This window comes from Pipistrellus kuhlii, unplaced genomic scaffold (assembly GCF_014108245.1).
Source record: "Pipistrellus kuhlii isolate mPipKuh1 unplaced genomic scaffold, mPipKuh1.p scaffold_m20_p_3, whole genome shotgun sequence".
Lineage (NCBI taxonomy): Eukaryota > Metazoa > Chordata > Mammalia > Chiroptera > Vespertilionidae > Pipistrellus > Pipistrellus kuhlii.
This window is the reverse complement of record NW_023425529.1, coordinates 1,123,193-1,140,127: the sequence shown is the minus strand read 5'-3', so window position 1 is coordinate 1,140,127 and position 16,935 is coordinate 1,123,193. Positions and strand designations below refer to the sequence as shown.

The window sequence follows — 16,935 nt, the reverse complement described above, 5'->3', positions numbered from 1 at the left end:
AACATACTGTTGTCTCCATCAGTGATGTACATGCCCTCTACTTGTCTGCAAGACTGAGTTTATTCGTCACCTCATTTGGGAAGCTTCCCTGGTCCCTCCTGCACCTATGCCCATCCCAGCATGGATTAGGAACCACCCATTTGGGCTTCTCAACCACTTGAGGTTTGACACCACCACCACACTGATCTCACTTGTCTGTCTTTCCTGCAAGACTATGAACCAGCTGAGGCCCAGGATGGGTTCTCTAATCCACTCTGAATCACCACGCTGAGCACAGTGCGTGGCACAAAGTAGGGCCCATAAATGTTTGTTGAGTGAATACATGAAGTAAGGAGCATGAGAGGCCAGTGGCATCAAGCAGCAGAAAATCTGAAGACTAGCCCAAGGAGAAAGCACTGCTTCTTGGCCATGCAGACAGAGTTGGGAGAGAGAGAAAAGAATCTGGGCAAGAAGTCAGTAATGGGGGATTTGAAGTGAAAGATTATAAAGAAGAAAAGATCATGAACAAAACAGAACCACATTTGATACTGCTGGTGGTTTAGTAACTTCCTCTACATAGTTCCAGGAAGAGACGGGCTCTAGGAAGGCACAGATCATGTAAAGAGAGGACAAGGTATCAGCAGCCGGTTCGAGGATTAGCTGTCATCAGGAGTGGATGCATGGTGACACAGTAAATGTCAACCTGGTGACGACGTGATGGGACTAATAACTTACTGGTGCTGCTGCCTAGGAATTTTTTACTGTGGTGCAAATGCCAAGCATGGAAAATTTTGACAATTTACAGATATGGGATAGCAGATAGTGAATTTGAGAATAACGACGTGAAATGCCAGAATAATCACAAGAGGAAAATCTGAATATGTAAGAGGGCTGAGAGGAGACCTACTTTATTACAAGTTTGGATTGCAAGGAAAAAAAATAAATATATATATATATATATATATATATATATATATACACACACACACACACACACACACACACACACACACACACATATATATATATATATATATATATATATATATATATATATATATGCCAAACAATAGAACAATCGGTCACTATGACACTATGACACACACTGCGGTGCCAACTGGCCCCCACAACCTCCAGCAGCCCCCTCCACTGACCCAGCCCCAATTGGCCCCCATCAGGACGGATGGCCAGATCCCACTTGTGCACGAATTCATGCACCAGGCCTCTAGTTTACTAATAAGAACAGAAATGTCCATATATAAAACCCACTTATCAAAACTTGTAGTGTTCCATAATACATACTGGTAAAAGGATGCCTTTTGACCCACACAGTATTAAAAAGAACAAGCAATACAAGAAAGATAGAGAAAGAAAGGAGGACATTTTGAAGCTCATAGGATACACATAGAAAATATGTACTTCCGTGTGCAAGCCATAACCGTGACAACAACACCTTAAGGCTTCACTCCAAGACCTCAGTCTCACTCCACAGGTTGGTCCACTTCCCAATTTTCATGTATGAGGTCTTGTGGGAGAGGCATATGTGAGCTGGAGGGGCACAGGGGAAATCAAGATGAGACGATGGAAAATTGAAATGATTCCTTGCCATGGTTCTTAACACCGAAGTTTCCATGGAGAAGGAGAAATTTTGAGTTATACTAGGAAACTGTTTGTTGTTCATCTGAATTCAATTTGAACTGGGCATTCTGTATTTTATCTAGCAGCCCTCCCTGGTGAGCTATGCACTTTCTCCCTCATGCCTCCCGAGAGCCACAGACAGCATGTCTCAATCGTTAGCTATTGGTGCATAAAGTAGCAATAGCTAACAACTATTGAGTGCCCATTATGTGCCAGGTGCCAAACTAAGTGGTTTAGATGGGCATTTCACATATTCTTCACAAGAACACTATGGGGCAGGCATTACTATTATTTCTGTTTTAAAGATGAGGAAACTGAGGCTCAGAGAATTAAATAACTTGCTCAGTGTCCCCAGAGAGCTAGTGGGAGAGCCAGGATTTGAACTCTGGGCAGCCCGGCTCCAAAAGCCCAAGTGCTTACCCACCTCACTTGACATGGCACAGCACTCAGCCAGCGGTAGACACACTGAGTCCCCCAGGAGAATAAGAGCTAGAGCACAGGGCGAGATGGGCAAGCTCTGAGGAAGGCCTTGAAGGAGAGCTGAAATCCGACCAGGCACCTTTAAGTTAGAGAAGTGTGCCCTACCTTCAGACAGAAGCAGTCCATGCCAGGACTCCCAGCTCCATTAGAAGAGCAGCAGATGGCCCTGCCCGGTGGTGTTCAGTGTTCGGAGCATCACCCCCACACCAAAGGTCTCAGGTTCAAGTCCCAGTCAAGGGCACGGTTCATCCTCATCCCAGTCAGGGTGCATGAGGAGGCAGCCAGTCCTTGTGTCTCTTTCACATCAGTGTTCCTCTCTCTGTGTGTCTCTTTCTCTCCCTTCTCACTCCCTTCCACTCTCACTAAAAATCTACGGAAAACTTCGAGTAAAGATTTTAAGAAGGAGAAGGAGGAAAAGGAGAAGAGCACCAGACGGACTTGACCCCCACTGCAGGCTTAGCCCTTGTACGGCGAACATGCACGGCCGTACATAGCAGCCTGAGTTCGATGCTGAAGAAAAAGCCGTGCAGAGGCAAAGATGCAGATGGGAAGCTTAGAGGATAAGGAGAAGCCATTTTCCAAAGTGCACTACGGGGCATGTGGTTTTCTGAACTCAGTTTGCAGACAGGATGGGGGAGATTGCTGAAGGCCTGAAAGGACAGTGGATCAAATGGGGAGATGACTCCAAGTTGTATGTCAGAGAGCTTCAACACACAGGGCTGCTGCTCCATCAAGCAGGAGGAAGGGGGTGGAGGGAGAATGAGGCATGGTAGGTAAGGTGGCAGCAGCTCTTTAAAAGGCATTAAAAGAAAACTCAGTTGCCCGGAAAAGAGGACAAGGAGTAGGGAACAGAAAACACAAAAGAGGGGAAATGAGTGAGAAGATTCATTTCTTCCACTTAGCATTTTCCCAAGTGCGGCCCCAAAGCCGTGGTCAGCAAACTGCAACTCGAGAGCCACATGCGGCTCTTTGGCCCCTTGAGTGTGGCTCTTCCACAAACTACCACGGCCTGGGCGAGTCTATTTTGAAGAAGTGGCTTTAGAAGTTTAAGTTTAAAAAATTGGGCTCTCCAAAGAAATTTCAGTCATTGTACTGTTGATATTTGGCTCTGTGGGCTAATGAGTTTGCCGACCACTGCCCTAAAGGAAGCGTTGACCCTGTTCTAGTTTATTTTCTTCTCCTAAAGGGCGTTATAAGGAAAGGGTCGCAGGCACAGCACAGTGGTTTTAGCAAGGCATTTGGTTATATTTTTCATGATACTCTGGAGAACAAAATGCAGAAAGACAGGCCGAATGATAACTAATCTGGTAGGTTTGGAGTTGATACTCAATGTTGATTCATAGGTTAATGACAACCTGGAGGAGACGAGTGTTTAGGTAAGAAGCTGAGTTCTGAGATAACCGATTTACTTATGATCATGCAGCTGAGGAAGAAAGGAGCCAGGATTCAAACCCAGCTCTGCCTGACTCCAAAGCCCGTGTTCTATTTATTATAGAATAAAGACCAAAAAGGCATTATGTTTGCTTATGAAAAAAAGAGTTGGAAGAGATAAACAGGATAGGATTACAAATCCATGCCCAAAAGGATTGTGACTGATGGAAGAAACTTCCCAGTTTTTCAATGTTCTTTTCAGAATGTGTTACCTGGAATTGACAAAATCTCCCCATCTGACCCACTATCATTTCAGGCCTTCAGCAATCTCCCCCATCCTGTCTCTAAATTGAGTTCAGAAAACCACATGCCCCAGGGGGAGGGCAAAAACAAGGTGAATGGCAAACAGATTAAATGTGAACTCACATTTCGGTTCCCAAAAATTCCGTAAAGAATTAGAGAGGCCTGGCCTGGCTCTGCTTCACGGTGGGCAACACTTGAGGTTTTATCATAGTTGTTGTTGAACTCCCTGACAACCAATAGTGTAACAAATCCATAAAGATCTGTACAGCCCTGGCCAGCATCGCTCAGTGGTTAGAGGGTCAACCTGCACACTGAAGGGTGGAAGGTTCAATTCTCAGTCAAGAGCACATACATGGTTTGCAGGTCCAATCTCCGGCCCCAGTTGGGGCATGCATGGGAAGCAACCAATAGATGTGTCTCTATAATATCGATGTTTCTCTTATCCTCGTTCCCTTTCCTCCCCTTCCCGTCTCTAATACCCTCACTATTCGGGCGAGGATTTAAAATACATACATATACATATATATATATATATATATATATATATATATATATATATAATATCTATATAATAAAGAGTTGATATGCAAATTGACGGGCATGCCCTTGCACAAGATGGCCGCCTCCGTGGGATCACAAGATGGTTGCCCCATGTGGTCACAAGATGGCTGGCAGGGGAGGGCAGTTAAGGGTGATCAGGCCAGCAAGGAAGGGGAGTTGGGGGCCACCTGGCTGGCAGGGAAGGGCAGTTGGGGACAATTGGGCTGGCAGGGGAGCAGTTAGGCATTGATCAGACTGGCAGGCAGGCAAGTTGGGAGTAGGCAGTCAGACATCCCCCAAGGGGCCCCAAATTGGAGAGGGTGCAGGCTGAGCTGAGGGTCATCCCCACCCCCACCCCCTCAATTGCACAAATTTAATGCACCAGGCCTTATGTATGTATATATGTATGTGTGTATATATATTTTACATATAAAGTAATTATATAGTCCCATTCTACTCAGTCCAGCTCAGACCACACCTTGAACACTAGGTTCAATTCCAGATAACGCATTCTGAGAAGAACATTGAAAAACTGTGATGTGACCTGGAGAGCAGGGAGTCTGAGCCTTGTCACAGGGAGGCCCTGGGGCTATTTCAGCTTACCAATACGGAATTGGGGGTTGTGAGCACATCTTCCTATGTTCAGTGTCTTTATGTCTTAGGGCAGAATGCAGATTGAAGACTATAGTGAGACATTTCAGTTCCTATAACAACTCCTGCCCCTTCTTCCCCTCCCTGTGCCCTTTCTCTGACATCTCAATACATTAGGGAAAGACGGGACAAACTTTCGGGGTCACTTCCAACTTTGAGAACCTAAGATTTAGGGCCCTACTTAATCAAAACTGGCAATTAAAAAGAAACAGAACGACTTTAAGCAAGACAAATACAGGTGTTCCTCAGTTTAAGCAAACTCAGATTAAGACCTAAATTTCCACTTGATGGAAGTAATTTGCACTATCATTCCTCTTATTGGCAGCTCTTTAGTACCTGTATGGGGTGACTTAATATATAAAAATGTAATTATTGCCAGCTTTTTAGCATAGACATATCAAATTAAGCAAGGTGAGCTGTTACACAAGTTAATATCCGCTTTGGCGAGTTTTATGACCAGCGAACTGAAAAAATGACCCATGTTCCAATAATAAATGGGGGCTTGGGGACCTCAGTAAAAGTGACAAGAAGATGAAAGTAGCTGTGGCTGTGCAGTCATCTGCTCTACCCTTTGAGCTTTGCCCAAACAGGGATTAAGGCAGCGCAGACTGTGAGCGGCGGGGAGAGGACGCCAGCGTATTTACCACGTTTGTGAGTGATACTACAGCCCTGGTGACGCCAGAGCCAGGCCATAGAAGCTCAATTGTATGACAGATGAGCCGTGCCTGTGCCTCCCACGCCCAAATCAACAAAAACAAACATGAAATGAACAGAAGGGGAGGGGGGAAAAGAGAACATAAAGGCGCCTTAATATCCTGGTGATACAGTTGAGGGGAAATCGTGATGCAAATAGAAAATAGGAATGAAAACACAAATGAGGCCTGGAGATTTGCAAAATGGTCTCTCTGCCTGTCTCCTTCTTGCCCTCCGCTCACATCCACCACCGCCCTCCCACCCTCCTTACAGGGCTCATTAGATCAGATGTTTGTGATGCTTCTTTCACGTTGGGGTTGTGACAGCAGGATTCATGGTGTCCCCGGAGACAGTTATCATTGCTTTGGAAAACAATAAGGCTAAAAGGAGGAAATACAGTGACTTATCTCAGGGTGGCAGCAGCGTGGGGCTGGGGGAAACCTTTCCAGAAGGATTGGTTGCTCTGTCTCATTCTGTTGTGGTGTTGTGATTGATGTTCTCTTATGCTGTCATTTAAATAAGAAAAGTGGAGGAGATTTAAAAACAAACGCATTTTAGATACGCTTTTTTCCTTATTAGATTCATGGTGAGTAATGTTTTGAGGAGAAAGAAAAAGAACTTGAAAATGCAGAATATATTCTGGGGACATTTAATGGTGGGAAAGATTGGAAAATGAGAGAGAAAACGGAGCAGAAAGGCATAGAACAGAGCAGTACCTTGTAAGTTTATTAACAGAGATTGTTTCCATTTCTGCCATCGCCTTAAAGCACGTGATTGCCTGGGGTCAGCCACGTTTATTGCAATCTTTGCCTCTTTGACCAAAGAGTGATGGGCCTGAATTCTGTGGATGTGTGAGAATTATTGCCACCAATTGCCTGGCAGAAGGACAGCCGACCAAGAAGGGTTGGGGACCTTAAGCTAGTTAGTCATTATCCTGCACCAGGGCAAGACTGGCACCATGTTGCTAGGACTGGCAGAGGCCTGTGGTGAAGCAGGAGCACAGCCTGAGGAGCCAGCAGACAGGCACTCTCACCTCTCGCCTCAGTTTCTCAGCTATAGAGTGTGAGTGGTGGGAACAGTAATAATCCAGGTTGCAAAGGGAGACTTCTGTGAACCCCTGGCACCTGATGGACCATATCAATGAGCAGAACGGACAAGGTCTGCAGGAGGCGCACTGGGCCTCTGAGCTGATTGTTCTAGACTTAGGTGAGGCGCGGTTGGTGCTCTCCTAGCGTGGCTGCCCGGGCTTCCTGTTTAAAGGTAGCTACTCGGTGGCTGAGCTCTGGGCCCACAGCAAGGCTGAGAAGCCAGATCAGTTTTCTGTTGCTCAGCGTTCCATTTCCCCACCTCCCTTCTGTTAGTGCCATCTTTTCTCTCACTCGCTGGATTGTCTTGATTATAAGAGTGTTGTACCCTCCTGTGACATTGCACCCAGAACTCCGTGGTGAGAGAGAGGCTAGTACTATCCAGGAGTGTGAGGAATAACGGGACTTGAGAAGCTGAGAAGGACTGTATATGCTTTGTGGGTATACACTTTTTATAAATAGTTTTGAAATTTTCTTCTCTGCAAGAAAGGGTGGTAAGTAGCAGAGATGCTTTAGAGAAAGATGCTAAACTGTCAAACACCAAGGAAGAGCCGAGCATTCTCCATCCTCCTCCCGACAGTGCCGTGGAGTGAGGATTATAATCTGGATTCCTGATGAGAATACTGAGGCATGGAGAATTGTCTCCCCAGCTACCAGTCAGATCTGAGATTGGAAGCAGGTCTCCCTGAGGTCCGGGTCGCAGGGGCCTCCACAGATGCCAGCAGCCTCACCTTGCAGACAGTAGCAAGTTAAGAAGAGAAGGATGACATGGGTTGAGTTTGATGGGACATGTACACTACACTAAAAGACAAAGATCTTTTTCTAACAAGGAATTTGAGGACAAATAACATTTGAACTTAGAAAAAGTTACGTTTTATAAGCCAGACTGGTATTGATTAAAAAAGAATGAGGTGATACATAATCAGAGAAGGAATATAATATTGTATGTCAACTATGCTTTAACAAAAAATAATTTAAAAAATATATCAGAAAAAGGAAGAGCAAATGACCCTTCATCTGGACATCACTCATCTTACAAGGCTGCTCCCCAGGGGAGGGGACCTGCACTGGGACAATCTCCTGATTTGTCCTCTTCCTCTTCTATTCCCTCCTTTTACTATCCTGCCCCCACCCCCACCCCCACCACCCAAAAAAGAACACCTTAAGCAGGAAAAGAGGAACTAATTTAAAAAGAGAACAGCATCCTTGAGAGCAGTGGGACCTCCCTGATCCACAGTGGCAAACAGGGACCTGCAGAAGAGCAACTTGATTAAATAAGGATATACAGGATTTGGAGGAGCTCTCCGGTTGTGCACAGCGTATCTGTGCGTCTTTGAAATATTTTTATTTGGCTTCCAAGCCTAGAAACCAAGTGCCTTCTAGCTGAAGAGATGGTTCCTATTGAAAAAATTAGAAGAGATCTCAAGACAAGGCCAAAGGCTGGGACTGAAACCGAAGAGGTTGGCCGAGGGTCTGCAGGAGGCGCATTGGTAGACAGAGCCTGGTAGGGGTGTGTAAAGCCAACCTCCCTGAGGAGGCCGATGGGCGGAGCCTGAGCAGCCCAAGGAGAGAATAACACCCCTAAAAACCCACTGCCCATTAGTTACCTGCCACCAGAGACAGCTCTGTTGCTGCATTCCATGAAGGCGGAGTAGCCAGAGGTTGAGTGGTATGTGGGGAGCAGACATGCACAGAAAGATGGGGAACGCCCTGAAGGCTTCTTTCATAAGCCACTCCTTGTGGCCTCCACGACTGGCATCAGCAGATCAGCCTCCAGGAACTGCTTGCTGTTCTCAGTCAGGGTTTGGAGGGCCCCTCCAGTTCCCTGGGTTCACCCTATTGTCAAGCAAGGGGACTTACGCTTTCCTGCAATTTTGGAGGGGAAATAAGGAGTCACCAGGGAACGAGGAAAGTAAGAATGTCCTGTGTGCATAAAAGCATACACTGATCTCTGAATGCATAATAATCTGGCCACTCAGTGTACATTCTATGTAATAAAAGGCTAATATGCAAATTGTCCCCTAGACCAGGAGTTTGACCAGCAGGTAGGCAAGCCAACTGCCCATGTCCCCTCCCTCTGGCCAGGCTGGCCGTACCCCACCCATGCACAAATTCATGCACCAGGCCCCCAATACACACACACACACACACACACACACACACACACACAGAGTGGCCAGATTAGTATGCATTCAGAGATCATAATAATCTGGCCACTCAGTGTATAAAGTGGAGGCTCTCCGAGGGTACTGAAATCACAGTCACCAACCAAAAATGGTGTGGCAGGGTATGTTTCGCTTGTCTTGACTCACTCTGGTTGCTACGAAATCAGAAATGTTTAGATCCCATGGAGAGAGCATCTGGGAAACAGGCCAGGTCCTCTTGAGAAGGCTGTTTATGCCCCAGGGATCCTGAGCCCCAAAAGAAATGGTCTTGTCTCTGATTGGGAGATCCAGATAAGAACAGGAACTGTTGGTTGGAAATGGTTTAAAGCAGAGACCCCTGAAGGCCACTCCCAAGTTCATGGCTACCTGCAAGCTGAGTTGCCACTGCCATGATTCAGCCCCCACCTAACCCTCTGCATTTGGCCCAGGAGCTGAGTCGCCAGAGAACCCAGAAGGAGGATCTTACTAGAAAAGGATTTGAAGGTCTGTATTTTAGAGGATGTGCTAGAGATAATTCAAGAGTGAGCACAGTAAAAAATACATATATGTATATATGTAAGCCTTGTTAGACATTTAGGCAGAAGGTTAACATTTCCAACTTGGCCCGCTGATTAAGAGGTCTCCTGTAAGCAGCGATTCTGTGGGTTAGAATAGAGCAAAAACTGTTGTCAGATGAGAACTCACACTGAGAAAAGGCCAGCCCTCGATCTCCTGGCCAGCCTCAGCCTTTTGCTTCTCTTCTTTTCCAGAACAGATTTGTTTGGGTCTGGAGAAGACTATTTAAGCAGCGGCTGACAGGTGAACAATAGGTAGTTGTTCGTCCTATGCTTATGAATTTTCAAGGTTAATGATTTATGTTGAAACCTATTATATGTTTCTGTTTTTTTATGTGAACCCTACAGGTGGGACTGGAACCTTTCTGCCTCAGTTTATCCCCTTTTACTGGCCATTGGACAGAGGAACAGGGCCCTGAAAATAAATAAGAGGGGTTTCAACACAAACCGTTAACCTAGAGTCAAAAGCAGGAGCGAGGGACCAGTCACTTTGACATGAACAGGGACCACCTTTTCTGGAAACTCAGAGGAAATTTAAGCATCAGGAAACATAGGAGCAGATGGCTTCGAATTCTTTTCCATCTAAGCAATTCTGTATTTTATGGGCTTTAGACTCTTTGAAATGTTAAAGTTTATATGCTTCAAATGCATAAAAGACAATGAGCCTAATTGGGAAACCTGTCTAGATAAAGGGACTCACATACAAAGAGAAGTTAGCAGTTGGAATCGCAGATTTGGGGTGCACCATTGCCCTCTATTGGATTGAAGAAACCAGACCTTTAGTGTGGGTGTGTGTTTATCTCTGGCTGCATTTGCTGAGAAGTCAGGGCACCTTTGAGTGGGAAATTAATTTATCTTTGTAAATGGGTCTTATCTGCTGTCCCTTTCCCTAGAAAATCAATGACAGTTGTATCTCTGATGGCAGATAATTTATCATGTTTTTATTCACTCAGCAAACATGTATTAAGTGCCCACTATGCACTGGTTAGGTATTGTAGGGAATCTAAGAGTAAATAACAGCAGTAGCTACTATTAGCATTTGTTGGATACCTACTATGGGCCAAGGTCTTTATATACATGAACACACAACACACGACCCCATGAATTAAGTGTAGTTACTGCCGTCTTATGGATAAAGAAACAGGGGACTTGAGAAGTAAATGGCACATCCAAGATTCAAATCCAAACCCATCAACTCCTAAGCCTACCTTTTGTCTACTAATCTACAGCCTTTCTCCTCAAGTTTACAAATGTTGAGGAGAGACAGGAGATGAATATAAACGTTTATGCCACTGATTGGCAAACTGTCGCCAGTAGGCCAAATCAACCCATCACATCATTTTGAGAACGAGCTAAGATGGTTTTTACATTTTTAAATGGTTGTGGAAAAATCAGAAGAGCAATCATACTTTGTGGCGTGTATTATTCGAATCTGAGCGTTCATAGATACCGTTTTATTGGAATCCAGCTTCACCCATTCCCTCACTCTTCCCCCGGATGCCTTCCAGGCTGCAGCAGCACAGCCGAGTGGTTATGGTAGAGACCTTATGGAGACAAAGCCAAAAATATCTACTCTCTGGCCCTTACAGAAACCATTTGCCGACTCCCAGTCTATACTCCAAAGGGAAAAGCTACATATCAATAGGAGAGGTTTTTAAAAAGGGTTTTGAGAATTAAGAAGAGGGAAAACGAATATTGATTTAACCCAGGGTGTGAGGTGCCTCACGGGTTATACAGGTGTGTTCAAGTTGTAAAACTCATCCAGACTTCAAAAGAGGTAAATTAAAGGGTAGTGATTTGCATAACAAATTTTCCTTTGCACTTCGTAAAAGGATTCACCACGGGGGTTCTTTTATGGAATGAGCTTCCATATGTATGCTAATATGGTTCATTTACGAATACTCTTTTCATAATAACTTTTCTAGAACAAAGCTATTGTGTACAGTGAGGCTTGGCTACAGTTTTTCCTGGCGGGGTAAGGCTCCCTATTTCTGGAAAGTCGTTGAGCTGACCCATCAGTTCCTGAGGGCAGCAAATGCTCAGTCTCCAGGAGGGGCTTTGCCTGAGGAATAGAAGGGGTGTGGCTTCCAGTGTCTGCCTTAAGTGAAGTCCAATGGCTGCTCCAACTTCACACTTTCAGCCAAGCTCCTCTTCGGAGCTACAGCCCAAAACCTAAAACGTTAGCTCCTCACTATTCTGTTAACTCCTCACTATTCTACCACTTTATTTGATGCACAAGATAAATTCATAAAAATTATATTTGTTGCTAATGTCCTGATAAATATGCTACAAGCAATACAGTTGATCCTTGAACAGCACGGGTTTGAACTATGCCAGTTTACTTATACGTGAGTTTTTGTTTTGTGGGGCTTTTGTTTGTTTGTTTGTTTGTTTTCAGTAAATGTCTGTACAGTTTTTGACACATGAGGGGTCCATGGAAGTGGAGGGCCTACTGTATATGCTGACCTAGGAGACTTGAGCAACCTCAGATTTGGCATCTGTGGAGGTCCTGGAACCAATCCCTCATGGACACTGAGGGACGGCTACACTTATGAGAAGTCAAAAGCTATATGCAGATTTTCAGCTGGGGCGTCAGCACCTCTAACCCCCATGTTGTTTAAGAGTCTTAGAACGAGCAGTGTTTCTCCCCCCCCCCCCCAAGGCATTGTCTTAACTGAATTACAGTATCAACTCGGGCAAGTAATATGATCTTCAAATTAGAACTCTCCCCAGGAAAATAGGAAGTGGGGTCACTGATTCCCTTTAGGACCCGGCTCCCTCGCTCATGGACCTTGAGCCTGAGTCTTCAGACAGCTTTCTGGTGTTACGCAATTGCTCTTGTTAAGAGCCGCATAAAACAGAAACCTTGACTATTCATAGCTATCTTATGAGGAGCTGAAATCTTTTTAGAGGTTTCTTACCATTTTGATGGTAACCATGTGTTTCTGAACACATCCACTTATTCTGGCTTTCAGTTAAGGATTTTCTTCTCAATAAACATGTAGATCTACCTTCAATCAGTTTGGTACATGATACAGATTGGTTTTACAGCTTTTAATGAGCTGAACTAGACATTTCTAAGCACAGCAGTGCACAGAGGTCACAGTGCAACAAATATCTTAAGGTGAAATAAGGTCTTTTGATAGAACTACCTCTGCATGAACAAATAGATAAAAATTTGAAAAGGTTTCTGTATGCCTTCTGGATTAAAAAAACAAATTCTTAATGGCTCCAGACACTAAGCTGCTGAAGGACGGAGGGGAAAGGCCGAGAGTTTAGCGGCAAGAGCTCTTCTCGCAAAATCCAATTAATTTGGCATCACGTGACTTTGTTGTTAGAGCAGTATTCGAAATTACAGAAGATGAGATGCTTCATCAGCTGCATTTCACCAGAATTGCTCTGTGTGTTGCCATGATGTGTGACAGGTATTCGTATGTAGCTAAATGACATCAGTTACGGATGGGTCTGTCACAGCACTGTCTCCTGGCTTTTGTTTCCACTCTCTGTGGTGACTATTTCAGACATAGAGAAGCATTCCTGGTGTTCAGTCTGAATACTGTCTCGGGTTCTTTGGTGGTAAAAGTGCAAGGGCAGAGAAACTCGTGCGTGGAGTCCTGTGCAGTGCTGCCCCGCAGTGAGGCGGATCTATGTCACGGGGCTGCTAATGGCTGTTCCCTGCCATTAGTGAAGGGGGAGTGAGGCAGATGCGGAGGGCTGGGGAGAAGCAGAGGGCGCAGCAGGGACAGGCGGCTCAGAGGTAGGATTCCTGGATAAATGGCATTGTCCCCGTCGGGTTGGGGTGGGCAGGGGAGGCTGCTGGAGGTGGCTTGCCTGCCCCTGGAAACTGTCACTTCTCAGGCACACTGTATGGCAGATAGCATTGCAGCCATTTCTAAAGCTGGTCACTGGCAGGAAAAGCACACTTAATCTAGCTGGGAGGCCTCTGAAGGGTGGCTCTGTCTTCTGCTCCCTGTGAGGTCACTGGCACTGTTACTGCAGACAGCATGGAGAAGGCATTGCACTCTGGAATTCTAATTCTAGAAACCGCTTCTCTTTCCCCCTTCATATTCCTCTTTATCTCTCTCTCCCTATCCCCTCTCTCTCATCTTTCTCTCTCCTCTTTTCTATCTCAAAAGTGTTGCTACCATATTTTATCATATATTCATAGATATAGTTTCCCAGATGCAGTATGCAGTGGTAGTGGGTACAGATTATAAACCAAACAGATAAATATTGAATAAACTACATTAGTTCAGTTTTATTCTTCCCTCGTGGCAATTTTAAACTTTCCCAAATTAAATTAAAATGAATGGCTATTGAGGAATGAGAGATACATTGTTAGGCATTTCTATGCTCACACAGGAGACCGGCCTCCAGGGGTGGCACACGGACCATCCTCTGCCATTAGGGAGGCAGAGAATGGTAAAATCAAGGGAAGAGTTTGCAAAGCCCTGCGATTTGAACCAAAACAAAGCATACCTCACTCCCCCTGCACAGCTTCCTCCTACCGAACAGCAGCTGAACAGATTCCATTTCACAAATGGAAATGGGATGCAAACAAATTTTTTCAAAGCGATATCATGAAGAGCGGGCCTACTTAATTGGGTTTTCTGAGCCAGGATTAATATTATAAGCGGGGGAGCGATGTGATGCGGCTGCGTCGTTGAAAGCCAGCCACCTGCCTCGTGGGGGAAGGAGAAAAGTGCCCCTATTCAGAGGCAATTCTGCTTCCACCTCAGCCCTCTCTCTCTGAAGTGACTTACAGCCAGCCCAGGCCGAGGGCGTAATCGGAGTTCCATGTCATGGAGGAAAGCTCTTCCCAAGCTCAAGGTCACATCTAGAGCAGGCCTTGAATATTCCTTTCATCTCTAATTTATGTGGCTTTCTAATATGTTGAACATTTGCACTCCCCCGGTCTCCATCCTGCTCATTAAGGTAAATTTGCATGGAAATGGGATCTTGGTTTTCAGGACCATTCACCTGACACTTGATCTCCTGAAGTGGCCAGTGTCCACTGTTGATACCATGAGGGTGACCCTCAGACACCACATCTTAACGTGGTGCCAACTAGAGGCAAGGCCTAATTAGGGGAAGCTTTGGATGTTAAAGTAATGGAGTGAATCAAACCATCAAAGGCATTTAGCTCTCACTGTGGAGGGCAGAATAGGCCTTCCCGTTGAGTAGGTCATCCTAGGTCACAAGAATTTTAATGTGCCTTAAATAGACAGATCTTGAAGAAAGTGTACAAAGAGTATACTTTTTCCTTGCGCTTTCAGAATCATTTTGATGTGTGATAGGGCTCAGACAGCAGTGACATTTTACTTTGGCTCCTGAAATATGTCTTGCTTAATATCTTTCTTTGGGATGGGTAATATTCATCTCTACAAATTACCTTTGGACGGCCAAGCAAATGTGGCAAATCAAAGAGATGAGTCCCTTGCTGTCACCACTACACAGGTCTCCTCTGCTACTAGGAGGGTCAGTATTTTAACTAAATTCAGAAGTAATGGCTCCAATCCCCTGATCTCGGCCACTGCAGCTCCCACCCAGGTGGCCTTTCTTCCTTATTTACCCAAGTCTTGTCACTTAGGCCGAAACCTCCACTAAGGGGACAGTTTGCTGGTCCCAGTTTACTGGTCACCGAAAGTCAATTAAGTTTGAGTGTTACTAACCTAAAGGGTTTCAGATTTGGACAAATTTTGCAAAACATAAAAGCCAAACAACAGCTTTCAAGACTGTCCTGACAGTAAGCCATCTTAGCAGAGGACCAAAGGGTTTGAGGGTCACGGAGAATAATACCAAATTTCAATGAGAAAAGTTCTAGGAGACGGGGGAGATGAGAAGAAACTTGTGCTGCTGTTAGCCAGCTTTCCTTTGCTGAGGAGAAATTCATCCCATCAGATTATTTTAAAACAAAAATGCTACTTAGCTTTACCTTCTAATATAACATTTTGCATCTATTTAGTTTAATTGCACCCTCTTACTATCGTGTTTCCCCGAAAATAAGACACCCTCCGAAAATAAGACCTAGCACGTAGAAAGATAAGACCTCCCCTGAAAATAAGACCTAGCGTAACGTTGGGAGAAAAAATTAATATAAGACACTGTCTTATTTTCGGGGAAACAGGGTAGTTGAATATTATGACCCCATTTTACAGACGAGGAAACTGAGACTCCAAGAAGCTAGTTACTTGCAACCATTCACCAACAAAATCAGGTCTCAGCTCCCTATTACATCCCCACTGTCTCCTAGAACAAAAAACAAAAACAAAAACCTCTATTTCATTTGTAGGCTGACCTATTTCTCTTTACACAGGTTTCATCTGTTACGAAGAGGGGTCAATATTTTAACTCAACTCAGAAGTACTAAAATGAAAATTTTCCAAATGTACTTGGCTTACACAATATTAATAACATAAATTAGGAAGCTGACTAATCGAGTCTCCCAACTCTAAAACCAGAAAGCTTTCTATTCTCAAACATACAGAAGGACCTGACGGTCCCCACTGGCCAGCACTGTCTAATTCTCTTAAATGATTCAGATGTAAAGATGCCATGGCATCTGTCTAATTCACACCACCTGGTAAGATATAGCTGCCAAGGGTCGCCTCGGACAACATAGAGAATCCATCCCAATATTGGCAGCAAAAGAGAGGCAGGAAATTAGAAGCTAGATTGAGAAATGTAGTTGAAGGAAGTGTGTGTTTTTTTCCTTTTAACTTTTCTGGAGAATAGGGAAATTTTAAACAAGATATTAAGCTCTATTTGCAATGAGAGATGAGTCGTATGTTCACAATACCCATGGGTAGGGGAGAGATTGCTCAACAGGTGGCAGACCCTTCTGTGGCTTTGATAAGATCCCAAAGCATTGAAGGTCACCTTTTTCTGAGTCAGCAGTCAAAGGGCATTTTGACCTTGAAAAGCTCTAACACTGAAGGCACATTTAAAGACTGTGTTTAAAGAAAAGTCTTTCAGGCCCTCAGGCCTCAGGTTAGAGATGATCACAACTCTCCTTTCCTGTGAACCAAAAATGGAGATGCCCAGAAATGGTGACAGGCTGGGCCGGGCCAGGCAAAGGGAGATGAAGAGAGAGTCAGTCTCTGGCTTTCACTTCCTGCTCCTGGCATCCAGGGATTCAGAGAGTGATGCCAGGAAGCAGGCCCCAAGGGCTCCAGCAGGACTCCTCTCAAAAACAAGTCTCCACAGTACGCCTGCGCCTCGCCCTCCAGCCTGGACAGTGGACCACTCGCCTACCCACTGCTCAGACTGCTACCCAGCACCGTGTGCACTGCTGTCCTTCTCCCGGCAGAAGGCACAATGACCACGTTCCTTTTCTTCCAGCTCCTCCCAACATGGAAGCCATCGCCAAGTTTGATTTCGCCGCCTCGGGCGAGGATGAGCTGAGCTTTCGTGCTGGAGACACACTGAAGGTAGGTGATTGGAGGCCCAGGGGCGCCCTGGGGAGTTCAGGTTACT

General features: G+C 45.1%; 1 protein-coding gene across 1 annotated transcript in view; it reads left to right on the top strand.

Annotated features, from left to right (window-relative positions):
* GRAP2 (GRB2 related adaptor protein 2) overlaps nt 1-16,935 on the top strand; it is a 65,077-nt gene that overhangs the window by 27,772 nt on the left and 20,370 nt on the right. The window contains exon 3 of the mRNA XM_036458219.2: nt 16,801-16,889. Coding sequence (XP_036314112.1) covers nt 16,812-16,889 — 78 coding nt within the window. The 5' untranslated portion in view covers nt 16,801-16,811. The remainder of the gene's footprint in view (nt 1-16,800; nt 16,890-16,935) is intronic.